This window comes from Somniosus microcephalus, chromosome 1 (genome assembly GCF_052327205.1).
Source record: "Somniosus microcephalus isolate GS21.2 chromosome 1, FLI_Smic_1.0, whole genome shotgun sequence".
NCBI classification, from domain to species: domain Eukaryota; kingdom Metazoa; phylum Chordata; class Chondrichthyes; order Squaliformes; family Somniosidae; genus Somniosus; species Somniosus microcephalus.
Window position 1 is genome coordinate 186,503,786 of NC_140987.1, and position 20,800 is coordinate 186,524,585.

The window sequence follows — 20,800 nt, forward strand, 5'->3', positions numbered from 1 at the left end:
CGAAGGTTCACCAGACCGATTCCTGGGATGGCAGGACTGTCGTATGAGGAGAGATTGGGTCGACTAGGCCTGTATTTACTATAGTTTAGAAGAATGAGAGGGGATCTCATTGAAACATATAAAATTCTGACAGGGCTAGAAAGACTGGATGCAGGGACAATGTTTCCCCTGGCTGGGAGGCCTAGAACGAGGGGTCACAGTCTCAGGATATGGGGTAGGACATTTAGGACTGAGATGAGGAGAAATTCCTTCACTCAAGAGGGTGGTGAACCTGTGGAATTCTCTACCGCAGAAGGCTGTGGAGGCCAAGTCACTGAATATATTTATGAAGGAGACAGATATATTTCTAGACACAAAAGGCATCAAGGGGTATGGGGAGAGAGCGGGAATATAGCATTGAGATAGAGGATCAGCCATGATCATACTGAATGGCAGAGCAGGCTCGAAGGGCCGAATGGCCTACTCCTGCTCCTATGTTTGTATGTCCCGATGTCGTGAAAGGCATTATATAAATGCCAAGTCTTTCTTTTTCTGTCAGTAATAGCAGGTTTTTGAATCCTGGCTATATTGAGAGGCTGGTGCACCACCTAAAATTGATCAGCGTACTAATGGAAGCATTTCTGGTGCCACTCAGTTGCATCACCAGCTTCTCAGGGCAACTAGGAATGGGCGATAAATTGGCAGTGACACCCACATCCATAGAATGAATTAAAAAAAACACTTGGTGATTGTAGAAATAGTAGAAGCATTGCTGGTCATCTTCCAAAATTCTACAGACTCTGGAACAGTACCCATGGATTGGAGGGTAGCTAATGTTACCCCACTATTCAAAAAAGGTGGCAAGAGAGAAAACGGGGAATTATAGACCGATAAGCCTGACATCGGTAGTGGGGAAAATGCTAGAGTCCATTATAAAAGATGTAATAGCAGAGCACTTGGAAAACAGTGACAGGATCGGACAAAGTCAACATGGATTTACAAAGGGTAAATCGTGTTTGACTAATCTACTGGAATCTTTTGAGGATGTAACTGGTAAAATAGATAAGGGAGAACCAGTGGATGTGGTGTATTTGGACTTTCAGAAGGCTTTTGAGAAGGTCCTGCATAAGAGATTAGCGTGTAAAGTTAAAGCACATGGGATTGGGGGTAAGTTACTGACTTGGATAGAGAACTGGTTGGCAGACAGGAAGCAAAGAGTTGGAATAAACGGGTTTTTTCCGAGTGGCGGGTAGTGACTAGTGGGGTACCGCAGGGATCGGTCCTTGGACCCCAGCTATTCACAATATATATTAATGATCTAGACAAGGGAACTAGATGTAATATCTCCAAATTTGCAGGCGACACAAAGCTGTGTGTGTGTGTGTGTGTGCTGTGAGGAGGATGCCGAGAAACTCCAGGATGATTTGGACAGGTTGGGTGATTGGGCAGAAGCATGGCAGATGCAATATAACGTGGATCAAGGTTATCCACTTTGGTGTCAAAAACAGGAAGGCAGATTATTATCTGAATGGCAATAGATTGGGAGAAGGGGAAGTGCAACGAGACCTGGGTGTCCTTATGCACCAGTCGCTGAAGGTAAGCATGCAGGTGCAGCAGGCAGTTAAGGCGGCAAATGGTATGTTGGCCTTTGTAGCGAGAGGATTCGAGTACAGGAGCAAGGATGTCTTGCTGCAGTTGTACAGGGCCTTGGTGAGACCACACCTTGAGTATTGTGTGCAGTTTTGGTCACCTTATCTGAGGAAGGATGTTCTTGCCATGGAGGGAGTGCAGCGAAGATTCACCAGGCTGATACCTGGGATGGCAGGAATGACGTACGAGGAGAGATTGGGTCGATTGGGCTTATACTCGCTGGAGTTTAGAAGAATGAGAGGGGATCTCATTGAAACTTATAAAATTCTAACAGGACTAGACAGACTAGATGCAGGAAGGATGTTCCCAATGGCCAGGGAGTCCAGAACCAGGGGTCACAGTCTAAGGATAAGGGGTAAACCATTTAGGACAGAGATGAGGAGGAATTTCTTCACCCAGAGACTGGTGAACCTGTGGAATTCTCTACCAAAGGTGGCAGTAGAGGCCAATTCATTAAATATATTCAAGAAGGAGTTAGATATATTTCTTACAGCTAAAGGGATCAAGGGATATGGAGAGAAAGCAGGGACAGGGTACTGAATTTGGATGATCAGCCACGATCTCACTGAATGGCGGAGCAGGCTCAAGGGACCAAATGGCCTACTCCTGCTCCTATCTTCTATGTTTCTATCGCTCTCTTATCCTGCTTGTGCACATGTTTAAGAACTGTATTGTTTGTCAGATGTGAAATACAGGACCACAGCATATTCCAGCACAAACAAACCGTTCAACCAATGAAGTCTATGCCCATGTTTTTCTTCAAATTATCTACCTGGTTTAACCCTGCTCGTCTGCTATACTATTTAATATTCATTTTTTTGAACTGACTATCTAATTCCATTTTAAAAGAACTTTTGGACTGTTTGCAGTAGCGAATTCTAAACACCCTTATTTGTTACTCGAATCTTCTCTTTAATTCGTTTGGTGATTCTTTTAAATCTGTGCCCTCTTAATGTTGTCTGACCAACCAGTGAAAACAATCTTTTATTTACCCTATCATAACCACTCAGAATTTCTAAGATATTTTAAGAGACTTAAATGAAGTCTTGTACAAATTCAACACTATCCTCCTTGCTTGCATATTCTATGCCTCTAGATACAGTTTTCCTTTATAACCTTAATCTACTTGCATTGCTAGGACTTGTGCATCTGCCTCTGTGCTTTGTTCCATTTAAAATTTAATTTATTAAACGGTTCATTTAATTTCCCTATTCTTACTTTCAAAATGACTTTATCTGCCACCTACCTGTCCATCCTGCGGGCCTTCTGCATTCGTCACAATCTTTGCCACAATATGCCATATCCTGCCACTCCTCCCCCCCACTGCATTGCACAAACTTAGCGCTATCAGCAAATTTCAATATTGTTCCCTCAGTTACCAAGTCCAAATTATTTATGTACACAGTAAACAAGAATGTCTGAACAGAGATCCCTGTGGAATACCACACACTACACTTTCCATTCGAAGAAACTTTGTTTTACTGCTATGCTTTGCTTTCTGCGCTCCAACCATGTCTATATCCATGTGGGAAGATTCTCCTCACTTCCATGTGCCAGTATATTTTCCCTAATTCTCTTGTAATCAAATGCTTTTTGAAAAATCCATGTAAACCACATCCACTGCATTTTCTTCATCCATCCTGTTATTTTTTGAAAAATTCTCTAAGTTTTGTCAAGTACGATCTGCATTTTAAAATCCACAGTGACTGGCTTCAATTAACGTGTGTTTCTCCAAGTGCTTAGTCATTTCACCCCATAACATAGACTCTAGTAATTTACCAACAACGGAAAGTATTACTAACTGGCTTATAATTTCCGAGCTTATCCTTGTCTCCATTTATGAAGGGGGGGGGGGCAATCACATTTTCATCCTCCAGTCAGTTGGCACAATTTTTCTTTCCACAGTATTATGGAAAGCTATTGTAAGGACATCTTCTATTTCTTCTTTAACTTCCTTCTGGATTTTCAAATGCAGAGTCAGGTCCTAGTGCTTAATCTACCTTTAGTTTAAGTGCCTTCTTTAGTTAGAAGGTTGTGGGTTCAAGCCATACCCCAGAAACTTGAACACATAATTTAGGCTGGCAATTCAGTGCAGTACTGAGGGATGAGACATTAAACGGAGGTCCTGTCTGCCTTCATATCGCACATTGCCCAAGAAATGTTAAGGTTGCAAGTGGGTGGGGTCATGCAGCCAGTTAAATTTGGCCTGCCTACACTGAAACAGCTGCTGCGATAGGGCAACATGCACTCCAGTCTGAGAATGTTGTTTTAAAATACCTCTATCTGGTATTACCGGTGGTAGAATCGCCATGTTAGCAATTCCATGAGCTGCAGGAATACAACTTTACATTAGAATTGTTCTATTGCAACTATTTTATATAAATTCAAAATTTATGGGGGAAAAAATGACTCATATTAAAATCCAATAAGCAAACAGCATAAAAAAAGTGTTTCATGATTATAATGTCTATGCAGTCCTATATTAAACAAATATAGGCTGGGGAAAGGTGTAAAAAAAAGCCAAAAAGTACCATGAACCCTTCTGGAAAGTGGATGTGTGGGGGCATGGTGATGCCCTCCACCATCTGCCAGCAATCCTGGTCTAGGCAAACACAGGTAGAATGAGCATTTGGGAAAGATACCCGAGGGCTGCTGGCACCCATGAAACCATTGATTAGCAAGAGTCAGCACCTCCATGAAAAAAGAGAGGAGAGGAAAGAAAATAGGGTGGGGGAAGTAAAACAAATGACTTTAATTCCTAGGATCAAGTTGGAATTCAACCAAAGTTACTCTGAAGACAAGTGTTTTCTGCTTCTGTGCCTCCACTATTGTTGGGATTCACTAACAAGTAGATGTGGACAAGTAGATACAAGGATGCCCTCAGGGGAGGAGGGGGAGAGAAACAAGAGATCACATTTCCTAGTTACAGCCGGCTTACTGCTGACCTTTCAATTCCACCCATAGGGGGAATTCATCTTTCTCACTCGCCCACACTGCAACCGCCCTGGGGAATTGAAAGGTCAAAAACTACATAATAAAGCTTGGACAAAATAAAGCTTTTGTACTCGTTAATAGTGAAATACAAAGCAAACACATCAACTGGGTTGGCTCTTGAAAGCTCTGTGCTGTTCCCAGCAGATGGCAGCTATTTCTAATTGTGTAGCCTATGGTTGTAATCCAAGCTCAACAGCATTTCAAATGATTTGATCAGGGTTTCTCAAACATGCAAAGTCTGCCCCCAGTTGGCTGGTAGTGATGTGATCATTTATAAATATGTATCATAAATTACATTTATTATGAGTGATATTAATTTTTACTTTCACTGGCTATTCCTACATATTAAGCATCAGCACCAGACAATAAATATCATTGTTCCAGAGCTTGTGCTTGAAATCAGTCAAAATTAATTTTACTTTTTAACCAGTGATCCCAAACAGCTGGAGACACACATTGGTCAACATCTGATTTTAAATAAAAGAAACTCAGAAATGATGTTGCATTTCAAGGGCTAATCTCAGTTAAATGTAGCTGCAGCAGCAACCCATCAACCTAGCAAATTGTGCCAGATGGCTTTACGGTTGGATGTTAGAACCGAGCACAAATAGGTGGTGGTTAGGTGACAAAAATGTATTTAAAGTATTACATTTTAAAGATGATTTTAATGGTGGGGACAGATGTGGCAAGAAGGGGATTAAACCAAGAAAGTTTGTGTGTGGGAACTTGCTGTGCGAATTTGCACACAAGGTTCCACAAACAACAATGTGATGAATGACCAGATACTTTTTTGGTGATGCTGGTCAAGAGCAAACATTGGCCAGGACATCAGAAGAAGTCCTCAGCCATTCCTAAAATACTGCTGTAGTATCTTTTACATCGACCTGAGCGGGAAGACAGGGCTTCAGTTTAATATCTCATCCATCAGACAATACAGTACTCCCTTCATACTGCACTGAATTGTAAGTCTAGATTATGTACTCAAGTCCTGGAATACGGCTTAAACCTACAAGCTTCTGACACAAAGGTCAAAGAGCTACTATTGACCTAGATAGATAATGATTTCAGGTGCAGTGTACAAGACACAAGTTTACGGGTAGTCTTTTTAAGACACAGGGGGATTACAGCAGTTTTGACAGTGGGGGAGAATAGTGATTCAAGAGAGGAGACAATTGGGCAAGGAGGGATTGCTTTTACATTTTTTTGATCAGATGGGTGTCTGACACACATGGAAATCCATCACGTTTTAAGATCCTCCAAATCAAGCCATTATTTATGTACAGAGTAATTAAGAATGTCTGAACAGAGATCCCTGTGGAATACCACGCACTACACTTTCCATTCAAAGAAACTTTGTTTTACTGCTATGCTTTGCATGTTGGATTTTTGTTTGCCCAGTAACGAATGCACACTCTTCCATTGAGACACATCCCACCTGCCCAAGTCTGGAGAGCTTCGGCGCAGGTTGGTAGAGCCAAGTCTTCAGAGCCTTTTCAAGCTGCTTGTCCAGCTCTGATCATCCTGTTCACTGGGAACTAGCTTCCAGGGTTATCTAGAAATCAGATGGGAAGAATCCCAGGCCCACTGACAGATCTACCAAACAGCAGTGGCAAGGATGTAGAGCTCATTTCAGAATCAAACATGACATTAAGCGCGATAGTGAGGTTGTGTACTCTGAGTCACTGCAAACAGTGATCTGCATGCATGGATCTGCTGTTTCACAAATGGCCATAGAAAACCAGAGGTTGACGAAGGCATTATAAATTGACTTCTAACCTTCTCTCCCTCCCTGTAAAGAAATACTTTGCTGCCAATCTCATTAAATGTCCAACCGCACTAGAACATCACATGTAGAATCACTGGGTTTGAACTACTTACCACCTGGAGGCAAACCTACAATTTATGTACAATTTTAATACCAAAAAAATATTGGGCCAGTAATTCCTGTCCCAACGCGTGAGTACGGACGGGGTACTCACGCGTGGGCCCGGAGGAATTGCCGGTTTTCAGCATGCACAGCGCATGCAGGGAAAACCGGCATTTCCTCTCCTCTGACCCAAGGGGTTAAGAGGCGGAACGCGTGCGAGGTTTCAGGTAGCGCGTGTGCGCTGAACTTCCTTTTTTTTTTTTTTTTTGAAGAGTTGCCCGTGGGGAAAAGACTCCGATTTTTACGTGTGAAAAAAGCAGTCGTAAGTACTTACTTTTAACAGGTAAGTGGTCTATTAAGTAAAATTAGAAAATTTTTCCACAGGTTCATTACTTTTGAAGACTTTACAATAAGGTAAGTGTATTTTTAGCCCCGATTTTTTATATAATAATTTTTTTCAAAATTTAAAATTATTGTTTAAAATAGTTTTTTGCAGTTATTTATAGTTCATTTAAGTAGTGCGATGTTTTTTTAAATTTTCTTTCAAGTTTAAGTAGTGTTTTGGGGCCAGGAGTTTTCATGAGTTTGACAGTTCTTACTATCAAACTCATGAATGAACTTTTGCAACCTCCCATTGGTTGCCCAGTGCTCACGTGATCCCAGCCGGCTCATCGCACTAAGTACGCCGCTGGGTCACGCACGCACAGCGCGGCAGGACCTGAAGCGGGCCAGTGACAGGAAATGCAATGTGGGCCAGGATTGAAATGTCAGCGCGCCGGGTAAGTGCACATCGGGGGCTTGCACGCGCGGCAAGCCCCCGAACCTAATTTCTGGGTCATTATGGGCTTTACTCAAGTACCTTTTCATATGAAATTGAATCAAACATTTCTTCAATTTGTTCAGCAGTTTCAACTGGAGTGGAGAGCGGGTGGGACAAATTCATTGAGTCCTTCTCCATTGCCCTGAAGCGAGTTTGCAAAAAGCAGTCACCCTGTAAACAAATAAATTCCTTTTTATTTTGTGCTTTATCAAAGTTAGAAATCGGCGATACTATGTTGCAACCCTATTCCCAACCCATGCTTCTATTGAGTAAAGCTCCCTGCTGAATGCATGGGACCATTGAAACTTATTCTATAATTTCCAGTGATCACAAAACATAGAAAGCACAGAACAAAAAAGCCAGCTAATCAAGCCGATTTCTTCCACACAATGTACAATTTCTCCTCACGTGCACCCTACCCATCTCCAGTTTTTGCCTGACCCTTTCTTCCGCGCACTCCAAAATAATTGCACAAAATTCACAACATCGATCTGATCTTTCATCCTACATTATACATCCTGGATCGATTGTTTACCATAGAAGATTTCATTTCCATGGTTGCAGCAATTGAGAAACCACTGTTTCATTAAAAAGTATTTTATCTTTACATTATCTTTGTACATTTACATAGAAACATAGTAGATGGGAGCAGGAGTAGGCCATTCGGCCCCTCAAGCCTGCTCCGCCATTCAAGGAGATCATGGCTCATCATCCAAACTCAGTACCCTGTCCCTGCCTTCTCCCCATATCCCTTGATCCCTTTAGCCTTAAGAAATATAGGAAACTCTCGATTTACCGGCACCCAAACAACCGGAAATCTCGGTTAACCGGCAAAATGCAGGAGTAGGTTCAGTTAAGTTTTTCTTAATATTAATGCCCATTCCTGGATCTGTGGCTGTGTAATCGGGGGTTTCTGCACTTGTTGCTAAGCAACAGGGACGCTTGGTCAGTGGCCAGGGTTGCTGCAGCTGTTGCTGAGCAACAGGGAAGCCTGGATTTGTTGCTGTGTACAGAGCTCTCGTACCTTTTAACTATAACTCTCTGTAATCCGGACTTTTTGGATAAACTGGCACCACGCCGGTCCCGGATAAAAAAAAAAGTTTCCTGTATATCCAACTCCTTCTTGAATATATTTAATGAATTGGCCTCAACTGCCTTCTGTGGTAGAGAATTCCACAGGTTCACCACTCTGGGTGAAGAAATTCCTCCTCATCTCTGTCCTAAATGGCTTACCCCTTATCCTTAGACTGTGACCCCTGGTTCTGGACTCACCCGCCATCGGGAACATCCTTCCTGCATCTAGTCTGTCTAGTCCTGTTAGAATTTTATAAGTTTCAAAGAGATCTCCTCTCATTCTTCTAAACTCCAGGGAGTAAAAGCCCAATCGACTAATCTCTCCACATATGTCATTCCTGCCATCCCAGGTATCAGCCTGGTGAATCTTCGCTGCACTCCCTCCATGGCAAGAACATCCTTCCTCAGATAAGGCGACCAAAACTGCACACAATACTCAAGGTGTGGTCTCACCAAGGCCCTGTACAACTGCAGCAAGACATCCTTGTTCCTATACTCGAACCCTCTCGCTACGAAGGCCAACATACCATTTGCTTTCTTAACCACCTGCTGCACCTGCATGCTTACCTTCAGCGACTGGTGCACAAGGACACCCAGGTCTCGTTGCACTTCCCCTTCTCCCAATCTATTGCCATTCAGATAATAATCTGCCTTCCTGTTTTTGCCACCAAAGTGGATAACCTCGCATTTATCCACATTATACTGCATCTGCCAAATCACCCAACTTCTCCAAATCATACTGGAGTTTCTCGGCATCCTCCTCACAGCACACACGCCCACCCAGCTTTGTGTCATCTGCAAACTTGGAGATATTACATCTAGTTCCCTCGTCTAGATCATTTATATTGTGAATAGCTGGGGTCCTAGGACCGATCCCTACGGTACACCACTAGTCACTGCCTGCCACTCGGAAAGAGACTTGTTTATTCCAACTCTTTGCTTCCTGTCTGCCAACCAGTTCTCGATCCAAGTCAGTACCTTGCCCCCAATCCCATGTGCCTTAACTTTACACGTTAATCTCTTATGCAAGACCTTATCGAAAGCCTTCTGAAAGTCCAAATACACCACATCCACTGGTTCTCCCTTATCTATTCTACCAGTTACATCCTCAAAAAATTCCAGTAGATCAGTCAAGCACGATTTACCTTTTGTAAATCCATGTTGATTTTTTCCGATCCCGTCACTGTTTTCCAAGTGCTCTGCTATTACATCTTTTATAATGGATTCTAGCATTTTCCCCACTACTGATGTCAGGCTTGCCGGTCTATAATTCCCCATTTTCTCTCTACCACCTTTTTTGAATAGTGGGGTAACATTAGCTACCCTCCAATCCATGGGAACTGTTCCAAAATTCTATAAATTCTGGAAGATGACCAGCAATGCATCTACTATTTCTAGGGCCACTTCTTTAAGTACCCTAGAATGTAGATTATCAGGCCCTGGGGATTTATCAGCCTTCAATCCAGTCAATTTCCCTAACACCATTGCCCTACAAATACTGATTTCATTCAGTTCCAGCCTGTCATTAGACCCTATGTTCCCTGGCATCTCTGGGAGGTTATTTGTGTCCTCCTTTGTGAAGACAGAACCAAAGTATGTATTTAATTGGTCTGCCATTTCTTTGTTCCCCATTATAAATTCCCCTGTTTCTGATTGCAAGGGACCTATGCTTGACTTCACCAATCTTTTTCTCTTCACATATCTATAGAAGCTTTTACAGTCAGTTTTTATGTTCCCTGCAAGCTTACTCTCATATTCTATTTTCCCCGTCTTAATTGATCCCTTTGTCCTCCTTTGCTGAATCCTAAACTGCACCCAATCCTCAGGTTAACTGCTTTTTTGGCCAATTTATATGTCCTCTCCTTGGATGTTATGCTATCCCTAATTTCCCTTGTTAGCCACGGTTGAGTCACCTTTTTTGTTTTATTTTTATGCCAAACAAGGATGAACAAATTCTGTAGTTCATCCATGCGATCTTTCAATGTTTGCCATTGCCTTTCCACAGTCAACCCTTTGAGTAACATTCCCCAATCAATCCTACCCAACTCACGCCTCATACCATCGTAGTTTCCTTTATTTAAATTCAGGACCCTAGTCTCTGAGTCAACTACTTCACTCTCCATCTTAATGAAGAATTCTATCATATGATCGCTCTGCCCCAAGGGACGTCACACAAGATTGCAAATTATTCCTTTCTCATTACATAATACCCAGTCTAAGATGGCCTGATCTCTAGTTGGTTCCTCGACATATTGGTCCAGGAAACCATCCTGTATACACTCCAGGAATTCCTCCTCCACAGTATTGTTACTAATTTGGTTAGCCCAATCTATATGTAGATTTAAGTCACCCATGATAACTGCTGTGCCCTTATTGCACGCGTCTCTAATTTTCCATTTAATGTCATCTCCAACCTCTGCATTACTGTTTGGGGGTCTGTATACAACTCCCACTAACGTTTTCTGCCCCATGGTATTTCTCAGCTCTACCCATACAGATTCCACATCATCAGATCTAATATCCTTCCTTACAATTGTGTTAATCTCCTCTTTAATCAGCAATGCTACCCCACCTCCTTTTCGCCTGTCTTTCCTGAATATTGAATACCCCTGGATGTTGAGTTCCCAGCCTTGGTCACCCTGGAGCCATGTTTCCATAATCCCAATCATATATCCATTTACATCTATTTACTCAACTAATTCATCCACCTTATTACGAATTCTCCTCGCATTAAAACACAAAGCCTTCAGGCTTGTTTTTTTTAAAAACACTCAGACCTTTTAGAATTATTATTTACTGTGGCCATGTTTGATTTAAACCCTTGATTTCTCAGACTGACTTTTGCTTTTCTCCTTCCTGTCTTTTGCTTCTATCCTTGTTTCCCTTTCCTCTGTCTCCCTGCACAGTTTCCCAACCCCCTGCCTTTTTAGTTTAAACCCTCCCCAACAGCACTAGCAAACACTCCCCCTAGGACATCGGTCCCGGTCCTGCCCAGGTGCAAACCGTCCAGTTTGTACTAGTCCCACCTTCCCCAGAACCGGTTCCAATGTCCCAGGCATTTGAATCCCTCCCCCTTGCACCATTCCTCTAACCACGTATTCTTCTGAAATGTCCTTCTATTTCTACTCTGACTAGCACGTGGCACTGGTAGCAATCCTGAGATTACTACCTTTGAGGTCCTATTTTTTAATTTACCTCCTAACTCCCTATATTCAGCTTTTAGGACCTCATCCTGGTTTTTACCTATATGCACCACGACAACTGGCTGTTCACCCTCCCCTTCCAAAATGCTCTGCAGCCACTCCAAGACATCCTTGACCCTTGCACCAGGGAGGCAACACACCATCCTGGAGTCTCGTTTGCAGCCGGAGAGACGCCTATCTATTCCCCTTACAACAGAATCCCCTATTACTATAGCTCTCCCACTCTTTTTCCTCCCGTCCTGTGCAGCAGAACCACCCACGATGCCAGGAAGTTGGCTGCTGCTGTCTTCCCCCGATAAGCCATCCCCCCCAACAACATCCAAAGCCATCCCCCCCAACACCCAAAGTGGTATATCTGTTTGAGAGGGGGATGGCCACAGGGGACCCCTGCACTACCTGCCTGCGCCTACTACTCTGCCTGGCGGTCACCCATTCCCTTCCTGCCTGTGCCCAACTCATTAAACGTGCTATCCATGACTTTCTCCATAGAATATTAAAACCTCTTTTTATGTTTTTAATTACGGACTTTGGGAACCTTTTCACACTTCCACTGTGGGGAAAAAACATTGTGATGCCAGTTTTCAATCCAGAGATTCTATGACATAAAATATTTGTCAAATGCTTTTAGAATCCAACAAAAATGGAACCTGGTTGATATTCAAGCATTTCCAAAGCATGTTGCTCACCGCTCTCTGAATTTTGAACGCACTGCCTCACTCCTTCCTTCCCTATGCTGAAGAACATGGTTGAACAGACTGACTCCACTGATTTTGAAGTTGGCAGTTCCATGGAGAATAATGCTGCAGAGGCTGCCAATGGCACCACTGGAGAGGATCACATACTTCCTTTACCACTTGCCTCTGTAGCTTGGGAGCATATTGTTGGAGTTGTGGAGCAATTCTAGGTTAGCTGTGTGGTTTGTGGCAGGTTCACAAGTGAGTGCATGGGGAGCTGTAAGGAGGTAGATCAGCTACTTGATCAGCTGTGCAGTGCCAGTTAATTTTGCCAACAGGACCAACAGAGCTGAGCGCTGCTGAGAATTAGCAGCCACCTCTCCTTCACACAGACAATCGTTTTCAAATAGGATTAGCCTCACTGGCACAATGATACCAGCAGCACAGTTGAACAGACTGTCTGCCTCCCAACCACATGTCATGGGCTAGATTCCAAGGCCAGTTTTTGCTGCTTAGATTACTAACATATTAGAGAGTTTACTTAGTATTTGACTGCTAGACTTCCTCACAAGCCTTTTTTATTGCAGAAACAAAAATTGGGATGCGTCATTATAATCTTGTGCCTCCTTTAGCTTTAATATAGACCACACCTAGCTCCTTGCATGAACTGTAGTTATGGGTAAGAATCGAAAGAGAATCTCAAACAAACTATTCCCTTTACTGACAACAAACAGCACTTAAATGAGGATGAACAAGATGAAACACAAGTTGAAATTTATTTCACTTACCACTTGGAGTTCAGGGAATACTTTTTCAATTGAAAAAAATTCCATAAAGGTGGCAAATCCTTCATTTAACCAAAGGTCGTTCCACCATTCCATAGTCACCAGGTTACCAAACCACTGAGGGAGAATAAAACAAATTCAGGAAATGTAGCTATTGTACATTCATTTGAATGTCAAAAATGTAGAATACAATATAGGATGAACTCCCCATTAAATAGGTTAAGCACCTCAGTGCTGACAAACTCCCTGAATATTTTGGGCCAGGGCCACCTAGGTCCTTTAAATGAAAAAAAAACTGAAATACTTAAAAACTTGCATGGTCCCAGTCTATTTTTGTAAACTCATTAAAATCTAGGAGAAAGGCCACAGGCTGCAGGCATTGGGAAATGTGCATTAAAGCCAGATGAGCCAGCTTGGAGAATGTCACAACTCATTTCAAACTGATACCAGGATATAGTCTCATCTTTAAACCCATTAGCCAACATCACCAGGAATATTAAGCAGTTTGTCACCTTGTCACAGGTGGCCAACAAATACATGCCCATTGAGAAGATCATTCTAAGGATGTGGACATGGCACAAGGGGTCTGCAGAGAATGCACTCCAGAGAAAATGGGTAGTTGGTGCAGTTGACAGACTGGTTTGTGAATCCCTGCACGAGGTGGTGTCAAAGACACAAATTCATTGTTTACCCATGGTCAGAATTGACAAAATAAAAGAGGAAATCCCTGGTCCAGCGCAGTTGGGCTCTAACGAAGGACCAACACACACCGAGCTCCTGGGCTAGAACTGGAAGCTAAAAATGCAGGAGACCTGGTCTTGCGATTAGAAGCTGTTCAGAGAGAAAGGAATGCTAATAAACAAGTTGGCTCACAAAAAGGGACAGGACACAATTTATTTTTTTCATTGTTTTTCAAGGAAAAAGTGAAATTAAGTAAGTGACATTTGCTTTGACTGTTACCATGTATGTTCACTTGCTCTCTGAAATAAAGCAGTTTAACAATTCATACTTGGCCTCGTCTTACCAGGTTAAGTCTTCCTTCAAAAATATTGGCAAAACACGAGAATACATGCAAGAGACATGATATCACATTTAGATCATAAGGGGGTCCTATTGTTACATCTCTAAGTTACGCTATTGTATAGTTAGATATTGGGCAGTATGGGCACACTGCTGAGCACAAGACACTCCGAATGCTAAAGTTAGAGTGACAACTCTTTTTCCAAGGAGTTTTAGATGGGGCAAACATGTTTGACTAACATGATAACACCAAAAGGTAGTGAAGAACTTCAGCTATCAGAATGAAAGTTAGCTCACTTTGTAGATACTGCATTTCTGTAACAAAAAAGAGGGGGAAACAAAAGATTGTACTGGTGATGTATTTTCAGCAAGTGGAATAATTGAGAGTTTATGGTGCAGGACATGAGTCCTTAGGCAGTCTCAAGATGCATATAGCAACAGGACACAAGCACTCTGCATAGAAGTTAGTACCATCAGAATTCAAGAGCTTTAGGCTATAGAAATATTCATGAGACAAATTACTTAACTAGCTATTGTACATCTGTTGTGGTTTATCATTAGCTTTCAAAATACATTATTGGATTAAGCTTCAAATACCTGATGAGCCAATTCGTGAGCTATCACCATGGTAACTATCTGTTTGTCCAGTATTGATGCAGTTTCTTTATAAAGGAGTGCTATTTCTCTGAAAGTGATTAGGCCCCAATTTTCCATGGCTCCTGCTTCAAAATCAGGGACCGCCACCAAATCTAGGAAAGGAAAAATAAGTTTTTAATCCAAGGAATGCCAAATGTGAATGCAAATGTAAATAATTAATAAAAAATATAAAATAACAATCAGCCTTCCACAAGGTTAATTTAGTGAGCCAGAGTTCTATCCCCTTGTATACATTGTATCCCCTCCTAATCAACACAGCAGAATTTCAAAATAAGTGTTATACCAGCAACAGATTCTTTTTTGGGGGTATCGCTTGAGCTTGTAGCCCATTAGGTCCAGCAGCCATCTACAGACAAGGTTTCTTGCATACTACAGGTATATTCAGTTTAGAATCCAAGATTGCTGGTGACCCTAACGTAATCTATAGGGACAGTGCCACAACTGTAGACAAGGCAAGGGTATCAAGGGATATGGATCAGAGGAGGGAAAATGGGGTTGAGCTACAGATCAGCCATGATTTAATTGAATGGCAGAACAGACTGGAAGGGCTTACTTCTATCCTTACGTTCAACCCTACATTGTATCTTGTCACAATGCAACATAATTCAAAATCCCATATTGCATGTCAAGTACTTAAGTTTTGTTGATTCCATTTTTTTTTTTTTAAATTAAGAAATTTCTTACTTATTTGACCACTTTCTTGAATTTCAAGCCTTGGCATATGCAAGCAACTACAGTACAGAATAGGTATGAGCTCACACAAAGCATGCAGATTGATCGACTGATTTCTTTGAAGGGTACATGGTTTGAACAGTTGCTCAAAACAAGGACATGAGAACAGGAATGATAGCGGTGATGTCCTTATTTTATTGGCAACTGCAAGAGAATACACAAAGACTCCATGTTGACATGTCCTTGCCCAGCAGACTGACAGCTAGAGAACAAACAGCACACGGTTATCATGGGTACAGAGAGAGAAAGTGAAAACAGAAAGGCCCACTTCCTTTCTTCCTTATAATTTTTACAATGTTCGTTGCATTTACTGTTCTAGTTTGTATACGCTTGGTCATGCCTTGGCTTCAACCTTTGACCCATATGCCTTTCTGAACATAAAGGGAGACAGAGCCCTCAGAAAATTTACAGTAGAACACAATACAGTGTCAATACAATACAGCATCACTGCAGACCATTTTCATCTCTCTCTGTTAAGGGAAAATAGAGGGCTTAGTTTCCTGGTTCAAAATCCCCTCAGTGCTAGTGAATTCTGGTGAAAAAGGAATGCGAGGGATCATTACCCACAATGCGTTCCTTAGCGTGCTCCACATAGAGTTCAAATTATCTGCTTGCGCTCTTGCACAAAAAAAAACCTTGTTCTGTTTATCTCCAATATCAGTACCACGCTTCAAACAAGATGGGAAAAATGGAAGCTTGAAGCAGTTAAACTGATCAGACACTAGCTCAGCAGCTTTCACATTTTTGGTACTAAAATGAAAACAATCATTAAAATACTGATTATTCAAAAAGGGTTTCAATTGGGAGACAGAGTCCTGCCAGTGCAATCTTTTGTGGTTTCCCAATGTATTAAACCTGGCATAGCGTTAACAAAGGCATGGTCTCAGTGAGCCTTCAGAGGACTGAAAGAATGAAATGCAGAATCAAACACTGGCCCTAATTTTACCACGGGGTGAGATCAGTCTGTATGGGGGACCTGGGCTCGTATGTCGTGACCCAGAAAGAATTTAACTCCCGGGCATCTTTTAATATTCAGTACCCAGCTCCAGCCTAAACCTGGTAGAAATCACTGCCCGACCAGCAGCCAGGAATAGGAATTCGGACTGAGGGAGGTCGCTGCTGGGGACCAGCGGTCAGGTGTGTGTTAAGGGGGAACTCTGGATACAATCATATTTGCGTGGGGGCGAGATCTGGGGCAAGGACAGCTCAATGTTTCCTTTTGGGGCCTGGAGGAACCTCAAGGAAATCCCCCAAAAATTAAAATTTACTTTACCCTCTTCTGATCCTCCTAGCAGGGTTGGCCTGGCAGGGGGAGCCGGCACTGCTCCCAGCTCAGGAATCTGGTTAAAATAGCAGATCAGGCCCGATGTTATCATCAAGCCCGTTCTGCAAATTTAAAGAGAACCCTGCCAGCTTGGGGCAGCTGCCTTGCCAGGTGGTCAGATTGGGGAGGGAAAGGAGTGGGTAAATCCTCCACTCCATTTCAACTGTGCCCTCGCCTGATTTCCACCTTGGGGAGTGGGAGTTAAAATTGGGGCCCAGTGTTTTTCCCCCCCCAAAACATCCCTTATGTCTGTACATTTAATTTCGAATAAAAGTTTAGAAATTTGTATATTTGGGGGACCGAACACCTGTTTTAGATGGCTGCCGAGGTTTTCTGAGAAATGGTCTGACCCAACTTCTGTATCCTTGGTCCCTGAACTTGGAGGAGAGTTTATTCCAGGGTGGACGTGGAAGCAAGTGGGGCTGGAAATGGATAGGGGTTGTGGAGAACAAAAGGAAACGGTCAGAGATGGTCTCTTTTGTGACTGAGACCATGGCAATAGAGAGGTCACATGAGATGGCAAGGTTGAGGGGATGGTTGTGATTATGACTAGGAGAGTTTGTATGACGGGAAAGGAGGGCCATGTTCATGAGTGGACCAAACCTTCTGGAGGGAAATGTGGAGGGGGCGGAGATTGTTGATCCACTGGCACAGTCCAAAAGTGCAGTGGAGGATGATATGAGCAGGATGGGAAGGAAATTGAGATAAGCCCCTCGCAGATGCGCTGGGAGGAAAGGTCAACAAGAGAAAGGAGCATGAGACAGTTGGGATTGCTGCTTGCAAGGAGGCAGCGGCAGGCACTTCGATGGGCCCTTCCGAGAAAGCCAAGTGTGGCACAGGGGACAACTGTGGGCTTCTCCAAGGTGGATCCAAGCCTGGGATGGTGAGGGGAGTAGGAAGGCAGAGGAGTAGTGATGGGTTGGCCACTACTAGAGTGGCCTAACTGTGGTAATGACCCAACAAAAATTTAACTGAATTGGCAACTTTCTCCCCACCTGCAGCATGCCAAGTTCTACATCGTTAATACATTTAAAAACATGCTTTCTTTATGCCATCCTGTTTAGTGAAGTTTATTATGGTTCTAACAATTTACTTCAGCAGAAAAAAGTAATTTCTGATCAAAGTGACAACTGTTATTGCTGGAGCACTCCCAGGTTATGTGTAACACAGCTCTGGTAGAGTACCAACAATAAATTTAAATCTAACCTCCAAAGAGTGCTATTTCCCTCAAACTATCTCTGAATGAGGTTACCAGTTCAGTGATTAATTACAGGTAGTATTTTTCCTCCTCGACGGTGGGAAACTTGCCCACTAGGAAATGGATTGAGACTGCCGAGACCAATTTCAATTTGGACCCTTACAACTGATAAGAGTGGAGACGTGCACCCTACTGATCTGCACTGAATTCATGCCAAGCTCTTCGAGATGCAAGTGCAATGATCTGACTCACTGTACCATCCAGTCCACTGGCACTTTACTTAGTGTCAGCACAAATTGAATAGAATTCTGCTCAGTCTTTGTGAAATTCTGAAACAGCTGCATCTGGAACTGTCGAACTTTGGTCTACTTGGAATACATTGCAGTAGAGCAACCACTTCCATGGGCTCAGTTGGGGTCGCAGATTCTCAATTACAGTGTCTATTGAAGTAAAACTAATAGAAGGTTGGTTTAAATGTTACGGTTGACATTTAGCAAAGCAATTTCTACCATGCAGAAATTAATCTTAAATTCTGAATACCATTATATTCAGTGGGAAACGAAAGAACAGATGCTTGCTCTCTTTGGCAATATGGATTGTCAGCTAAGATGAAGTGCACTTGTATAGTGTGATATGGGATCAAGCCATGCAGATAATTCCTGCAAGTGCACATTCCCACACAGAAGTCATCTAAAGGAACATGGAAGTGGGCCAGTATATGACTCTTCTGCTCACATGTCCAAATGATGTTACTTTAACAAAATTAAAATGTTTCACTGCATTGACTTTGCCTAGTTTTTTTTGTATAATCACACCCAACTACTCCATTCAGGGCTGAAGATTTTCTTCAATATGCTATAGCACTACACACAAGTAGGGTATACCTTTTAAGCATGCAGGCTGTACGTGCATTCAGAAGTAATATCCAGTCAGTAAGCTAAAACAGGAGTGAGATCACAGGCATGATTCGGTTTTAAATCCTCCAGTGTTAGGGCGTGCCAAAATTTAATCTGGAGGCACACCAGGACATTCCAACACTTTGCCAAATGCAATTCATGCAGTAGAGATATTAGGGCTATTATCAGTCTAAGTTATGGACAGACAGCAGCAGCGTGTCCAGGCTTTATTAAAAGCTGTTTTTATTTTACCTTACCTAGCTTCTTTAAGGGATAGGATATATTGAAGTAGCCCTCATAAAACTTCAGAAGCTTCACTGTTGCTTCTAATGCATAATGCATTTGATCCATCTTGTCAGGAACAGCATACACAGATACCTAACCAAGTTCAAGGGAATAAGATCAGAAGTATTAAATCAGAATTGTCTAGCCACAAGAGTTACATCACCAGAAAACCTCTTGAATGAGATGAGCCTACAGAACATTAGCTTTTTAAAGACAAACAAACACTCATATCCATGGTCAGGACATCCTTGGTTGTGTAGTGTGTCAGTACTGCACTAAGTGGCAGTACTGTGCCAAGTGGGACAGACAAAAGGCAGAGGTTGGAACCCAAAGCTGAGTATCAATGAGTCAACGTGGGCCATAAGCAGCAGAATTGAATATCACAATATGCAACCTCATGGTCTGGCACATCTCTTACTTCTTACCATCAAGCCAAGATACTAACTGTGGTTTATTGCAGAGTGTGGAAAGAGCAGCACCAGAGATACCTTAGAATGAGGTACACATGTAGTGAAGCTACAACACAGGGCTACCTAGATGTTAAACAAAGAGCTAGGCAGTCCCATAATCAACGAAATCAGAGAAAAGCTCTAGTTCTACCACATCCAGTTGAACATGGTGGAGGATAACCAGGCAACTAGCAGGAAGAGAAGGTTGAATGAATATCCATATCCTCAGCCATGGTAGAGTCCAGTATGAGTGCACAAGACTAGGCTGAAGAGTTTGCAAGTGTCCTCAGCCAAAAGTGCCGAGTGGATGATCTGACTCGACCTTCTCCCAAGGTCCCCATCATCATAAATACCAGTGCCCAGCTAATTTGGATCACTTCACAGGGGATTAAGAAGCAGCTGAGTGCACTGGATGTTGCAAAGGCTATGAGCGGTAATGATAAAGACCTGTGTACAAAAGCTCCCTTAGCCAAGCTGTTCTAGTACAGCTATGACACTGGTGGAAGATTGACAGGTATGCCCGATCAACAAAACACATGAGAAATCTAACTTAGCTAATTACCACCATATTGGCCTCCTTACAATCATCAGTAAAGTGATACAAGGAGTCACCAATAGCACCATCAAGCAACACCTACTCACCGATGCTCAGTTCAGGTGCCACCAGAACCACTCGGCTCCTGACCTCATCACAGCCTTGATCCAAGGATGGCTGCAAGAGCTGAATATCAAGGAGAGGTGAAGGTAGCTGCCCTTGACATCAAGACATTCAACCGAGTATGGCACCAAGGAGCTTCAGCAAAACTGAAGTCAATGGGGGACCAAAGGGAAAACCCTCCGATGGTTGGAGTCTTACCTGATGCGAAGGTAGATGATTGTGGCTGCCAAGGCCAGTCATTACAACCTCAGGACAATACAGCAGGAGTTCCTCAGAGAAGTGTCCTTAGCCCAACCATTTACAGCTGCTTTATCAATGAACTCCCTCCATAATGCCAGGAGTTCATTGATAATTTCACAGCATTCAGCTCCATTCACAACTCCTGATAATGAAGCAGCCAATGTCATCCAAACAGTCTAACAAGTGGCAAGTTACATCTGCGCCACATAAGTGGTAGGTTCTGATCATCTCGAACAAGTGAAAGCCAAGCCACCTCTCCTTGACCTGGAACTGCACCACCATCTCCAAGTCCCCA

The 20,800-nt window shown here is 42.7% G+C and overlaps 1 protein-coding gene across 1 annotated transcript in view; it reads right to left on the reverse strand.

Annotated features, from left to right (window-relative positions):
• The window catches only part of lnpep (leucyl/cystinyl aminopeptidase), a 132,676-nt gene that overhangs the window by 41,691 nt on the left and 70,185 nt on the right, over positions 1-20,800 (reverse strand). The window contains exons 5-8 of the mRNA XM_085988124.1: positions 19,131-19,251; positions 14,664-14,815; positions 13,050-13,163; positions 7,350-7,481 (exon numbers count right to left, since the gene is read on the reverse strand). Of these exons, the coding sequence (XP_085844250.1) occupies positions 7,350-7,481; positions 13,050-13,163; positions 14,664-14,815; positions 19,131-19,251 (519 nt within the window). The remainder of the gene's footprint in view (positions 1-7,349; positions 7,482-13,049; positions 13,164-14,663; positions 14,816-19,130; positions 19,252-20,800) is intronic.